The sequence below is a fragment of the Terrapene carolina genome, unplaced genomic scaffold (genome assembly GCF_002925995.2).
Source record: "Terrapene carolina triunguis isolate 2854851 unplaced genomic scaffold, T_m_triunguis-2.0 Scaffold449, whole genome shotgun sequence".
Lineage (NCBI taxonomy): Eukaryota > Metazoa > Chordata > Testudines > Emydidae > Terrapene > Terrapene triunguis.
The window spans coordinates 1,842,353-1,848,352 of NW_020664800.1; the positions used below are offsets into that span (position 1 = coordinate 1,842,353).

Below are 6,000 nucleotides of genomic sequence, written 5' to 3' on the forward strand. Positions count from 1 at the left end.
ATCTCTCCTTGCACTTGGCACACAGTGTAAACACATAGCGATTGCCACGACTCTGGGGAGAATCCCTGACTGATAGATGGGCTGGGAAGGGATAAGGAGAGATGGGGGGCAGGCAGGGACATGTGCAGTGAGGGAGGAATGTCAGTTTGAAGGCCAAAAGTGAGTAAGTGTTTCAGAAAAATGATCATCTGCAGGCTCTTCCTCTTCACTCCGTCACATGTTCTGCGCTAATAAACTCACAGGCCTCGTTTCTGTATGTTCTGCGGCGTGTGCGTTATTAGCTTAGGATACAGTTGTGTTAACAGGAAGCTCCCTTACGTGATTTTTATTCCTACTGAGCTGTGCCCTCTGTCACCTCACCCAGCTCTCTAGATACTTATAAATCACAGTGATCTGATTGGCCGCAGCCCTCAGAATGTCCCATCCCCATGTCCACAGAAAACATAATACCCTCCCTGCCTATCACCTAACTTAACCCTCGTCTGACGCCTGTCCCTTGCACCTCCTTTCTGCCTATCTTGGATCTTCATGTGGTGCCTATCGCATCATGGTACGTTAGCTCTTCTCCGTCCTCCCCCCCCCCCCCCCGAGGGAGAGTTCGTCTTCCCTCCCATTTCCCACTAAGAGTAATAATGGCTTGGTATGAATTACTTTGTATTTATTATCTGGGTTTAAGTGGGGGGCAAGGCAAGGAGGGTGCCATTGCTAAAGGCAGCTTTATTTATTGGGATGTCAGATTCTGAAGGTGGTAACCAACCAGCGCAATGGTTGAAACAATATAATGACCACAGTTACTGAGAGAGACCCCGTAATCGCGCATTCAGTGTGGAGCGCTGCATAACTGAGAAATAAAGGCAGTTGCAGATGAGTGTCTGTACTGCACCCCTGCGCTCTCAGTGGCAGGGACTCTCCGGCATACTGTTGAACGAATGAATTGCATAATCAGTGACACACAACACGGCTTGTATCCCTTCCCCAGCTGGACTGAGGAATCTGGCGTAACTGTGGATTGTCGAGTACAGTATAACTGTGCCTCTAGTAGTAGTGTATTGTCCTGAGGCATGTGGGATCTGGTATAACTGCACATTGAATGCATTTGTAGCCATGCAGAAATCCAGTTTAACTTTCATAACATTTGTAGTAAATGTCTAATCTCTTTCCACTCCAAATGAGGAGTCCATTGGTCCCTCCTCCGTAAGTGACTGAAGTCCTGCAAGCCCCGAGGAGTGAGAGCAGGGGCTTGTTGGCACTTCAGTGATTCTGGAGGCTAAAAGGGTAATTAGGGAAGATTATAGCTACACAATGGGAAGAAGTGATTAGAATGTAAATTGGAGGCTGAGATGCAGAACTAGAAGGGCAGAATACAAGGCAAAGGAATTTGTTCTGTAATTACACAGTACAATATCCAGCTTTCACTCCCTTTAGGGTACTTTGTTCAGGTCGAGTGCTACCATATAATGCCTTTTCTGCAATCTAGTGCTAAAAAATAAAAAGGACAACTAGGCTGAACCTGGATTAAAGGATTGGAGGCATGAAGAGAAATTAAAGAACCATGATCTATATAGTTCACAACCTGACTGATAAGGAGGATGAAACTGAAATGCACAAATCTTATTAACTCCGCATTGAACGCCAACGGATAATTGCACATAATAAATCCCCTACTATTATGAAATAGATAAAGGAAATACAGTTTTTCCCCTGCCAAGACCAGAAGAAGGCTGACATGTGAACGGGCCTTAATGGAACAAAGTTAATAGCAGACACGAGGCATGTCTCATTAACCTACCAGTACATATGCAGAGTTAATGCCATTTCTGATGTTTCCTATGGAGCCGTTAGAATAGACAAACTTGGGGAAGAACCAGTCATTTCTGATTCCTAGTTTATCATGTGGGGACGCCTGCTTCTACTTTATCCCCAACCCCCTCTAGAGACCCGACATACTAGTAGCCTTTCCTCCAGCTGATTGCTGTCTTGGAGCATGGCACTGGGCCCTCCAAACACTGGACAGTCCATTCTGGACACACCATGTAAAGCTTTGCGTCCCTCAGACATGTCGAGGGACCCATGACATGCCCACACCAAATCCCTACCCTGTTAGACTTGATCTTCTGCTGCAGAATAGCAGCTTAGTTAGCCAGGTTGTGTTCTGGTTCCATGTTCAACCATTTCCTGTATCGCCTTTAAATGAGTTCCCGTGGGATGTTGGTCCAGTGTGTTGCCAATGCAGCACCCAAACAAGGTGTCTCTCTCCCAGCTTCCAAACTCAAAACTCTCTTTTTCTGTCAGGCTGCTCCTTCTCCCATTAGCTCACTGCAGGCTTGTGATTGGTCCAGTGGACTGCTTGTCCAGATCAACCCATGCAGAAGCCTCCCTATTGGCCACAGCAGAGATTTTTAGTTCCTTCAGTCCCTGACTCCAAGCATACTGTTGTAGGTCATGCCTCCTTGGTATGTCTTCTGTCCCCCTCTCATGTTGGCTAGCCCATCTAGAGATTGATGAGCCAGCCGGCTACACAGTCACATGAGGCTCTTTTCGCTCATGCAGTAGCCCATGCATTAATATTCAGAGGTCCCAGGTTAGCTCCCCACTGCTGATGACCCACCCAGCGGCATGGTGTTACACTGGGATTGGGGTCAGAGCACCGTGGCAGCCATTTTAGCTGTAATCCTTTTGGTAGGGACTCAGACGGGGGCTACAGAAGCTGGGAAACCCAAGTGGAAATTACATGAGGATTGGTTGTTTTCAAGCCTTATGATAATATTGTTCTCTACTGTGGGTAATATATATATTAAATGCAACAGAAAATGTAATAAATTGGTGTCATACTAATTAAGGAAAACAAAAGTAAATGTTAAGTAGTAAATGGAGATTTTCCCCTTTTCTGTTCAGCTCTCTTTATCCTGCTGTCTTCTGGAGAGTCGGCATTCCTCGTAGCCCCACAATCCATCCTGGCACATGGCCGGCTGTGTGTGTGTGTGTCTCCCTTAATATCGCGAGGAAACGCTCCTCTTACGCCTCTGATTAACTCCTTCTTGTTTATGCCCCACAGCTGACAATGAGAACAATATTGCCTCTAACCAACCCAGATCACCTCTGACTGTTGTGGAAGAAAAGTGGAAACCACAGCTCCAAAGAAACAATGCCAATAATAGTATGTAGCCATGATTTCTCATTACGTTTCCCTGTAGGCCTTGGATCAATGGCTCTGTACCTGGTGGGGTCACAGCAGTGGTTCAGGCAGGTCGAAGCCCATGTCCCGCACCTGTCGGGAGTACTTTTCTCATGTATTTTTTCTCAGCTAGTCACACCAGATCTCAGGTGCCATTAGCACCCTATAAACTATTGTACTCATTCCCACTAAAGCGCCTCTGAAATCTGGGTAGAGGATAGCTGGAAACTCCAGGGGAAGTGATGGAAATGTAGTCATGGTAGGAAAAAAGCTGAGAAGAGAGCTCCTGTCTCCGAACTCATTAACAAGACTAGCCTTGCTGGGAGTCGTAACTTCTGGGCTGAGTCTGGATTTCCTTGCCGTAGGGAAAGAGATCATTGCCCTAGGCATCACCAGAGAGTTACTGGCAGCCAACAAGGTTCTAGCTCAACCACTGATTCGCTACCGGATCTTGGGCAAGTCACATGATTTTGTGTTTCAGTCACAAACCGTGTGGGAAATGAGGGTATTTTTTTTTAAATAAAAGCAGCAGTGATACAATACCTCAGCCGAGCTTCCCTGTGGAAACAAGATGCATTAAAACCCTAATATTTTGTGTACTGTGGTGTGTCCAAAAATGGCAGAAACAACAATAAAGCCCAGCAGCTGTCACAAAAACTAGACTAGAGCTGGGGAAGGAGAAAGAAAACCTCAATCTACACTGGTGTTCAGGCCTGTACAGTTGACCAAAAAAGCCAGACTTCTTGTACAGACAAAACTGAGGTAGATGCAGCTCTTATTAAAATAATGTGATGCTAATGTGAGTCCTGAATTCTAAATAGAAGAAGAATGGAAAGGCCAACCTAGCACACTAAGTCATACCAGGTGAATCGAAGATCTAACGGCTAACCCTGTAAACCAGGACCATCCTTGATTATAACTTAATTAGACAACTCCTAGATCAGTGCCACAGAGAGGTCTCTGGGGAGGGACAGAGGGCAGCTGCCCAAGGCCATGTGGACAGCTGAATCCTGCATAATCCACTTTTGCTATGCTTCTGTTACTGAATCAGGGAAAACATACTGATAAGCTCCTCTCTGCTATAAGCAAGAGAAAAAGTCCATCATTGGATCAGCCTGAATTTAGAAACACTTTGGTATAGAGGCCCACTGGAAATCCTAGGTTCAGGAATAGATCTGTACCTGCCATACTCTGGGCAAGTGCAGAGGAAAAATTCTGGCCTTGTTGTTCCTGTTCCTTGGGTAGAAGGAATGATCCTGACAAGTTTCTTTCTGTTTTTCTGCAGCATCTGCAAGTGGTTCAGTAGCAAACAGTGCAATCCCGGAGAAGGAGCGGCAGAACATTGCTGAAAGGCTGCTGCGGGTCATGTGCACCGACCTCGGAGCTTTGAGTGTGGTGAGCGGGAAGGAATTCATCAAGCTGGCCCAGACCTTGGTGGATAGTGGTGCTCGCTACGGTGCTTTCTCTGTCACAGAAATCCTTGGCAACTTCAACACACTGGCGCTGAAGCATTTGCCTCGGATGTACAACCAAGTGAAAGTGAAAGTCACCTGCGCCCTGGGCAGCAATGCCTGCCTAGGCATAGGAGTCACTTGCCACTCTCAGAGCGTTGGCCCTGATTCCTGCTACATCCTGACAGCTTATCAGGTTGAAGGCAACCACATCAAGAGTTATGTCCTGGGAATTAAGGGTGTGGACATCCGAGATAATGGTGATTTTATCCACCACTGGGTGCAGAACGTGATGTCTGAGTTTGTGATGTCGGAAATCAGGACAGTGTACGTCACCGACTGCAAAGTCAACTCCTCTGCATTCTCCAAGGCAGGCATGTGCTTGCGTTGTTCGGCCTGTGCCTTGAACTCAGTCGTGCAGAGCGTGTTGAGTAAGCGAACACTACAGGCTCGCAACATGCACGAAGTCATCGAGCTCCTGAATGTCTGTGAAGATTTGGCAGGATCCACGGGCCTCTCAAAGGAGACCTTTGGCTCTCTGGAGGAGACGTCTCCCCCACCCTGCTGGAACTCAGTGACTGACTCCCTCCTGCTTGTCCATGAGCGTTATGAGCAGATATGCGAGTTCTACAGCAGAGCCAAGAAGATGAACCTCATCCAAAACCTGAACAAGCATCTTCTCAGCAACCTGGCGGCTATTTTGGCCCCGGTGAAACAAGCAGTGATTGAACTGAGCAATGAGAGCCGGCCCACCCTGCAGCTGGTACTGCCCACCTACGTGAAACTGGAGAAACTGTTCACTTCCAAAGCCAATGACGCTGGCATAGTCAGCAAGCTTTGCCACCTCTTCCTGGAGGCACTGAAGGAGAACTTCAAAGTTCACTCTGCACACAAAGTAGCCATGATTTTGGACCCTCAGCAGAAGCTGCGGCCAGTCCCACCATACCAGCATGAAGAGATCATTGGCAAGGTCTGTGAATTGATCAATGAAGTGAAAGAGTCCTGGGCAGAAGAACCAGAATTTGAACCTTCTACCAAGAAACCACGGGCAGCAGGGGAGGCCCCGCCAGCTCAGGAAGAAGAGCAGTTTGGGAAAAATGAAGTCTACGATTATTTGCAAGAACCCCTCTTCCAGGCCACCCCTGATCTATTTCAGTACTGGTCATGTGTTACCCAAAAGCATACGAAACTAGCCAAGTTGGCCTTTTGGCTCTTAGCAGTGCCTGCTGTCGGGGCCAGAAGTGAATGTGTAAATATGTGTGAGCAGGCGCTCTTAATCAAAAGGAGGCGGCTGCTCAGTCCAGAAGACATGAACAAACTCATGTTTTTGAAGTCCAACATGCTTTAAAACTGTCTTTTAATTAAAAAAAAAAA

The 6,000-nt window shown here is 47.0% G+C and overlaps 1 protein-coding gene across 4 annotated transcripts in view; it reads left to right on the forward strand.

Moving 5' to 3' along the window:
• Nucleotides 1-5,974, forward strand: part of ZNF618 (zinc finger protein 618) — a 99,828-nt gene extending 93,854 nt beyond the window's left edge. For all 4 annotated transcript variants that reach the window (XM_024216562.3, XM_024216564.3, XM_024216563.3 and 1 more), the window contains 2 exons: nucleotides 3,056-3,157; nucleotides 4,461-5,974. In XM_024216562.3, coding sequence (XP_024072330.1) covers nucleotides 3,056-3,157; nucleotides 4,461-5,974 — 1,616 coding nt within the window. The remainder of the gene's footprint in view (nucleotides 1-3,055; nucleotides 3,158-4,460) is intronic.
• Nucleotides 5,975-6,000: the final 26 nt, after the last annotated feature.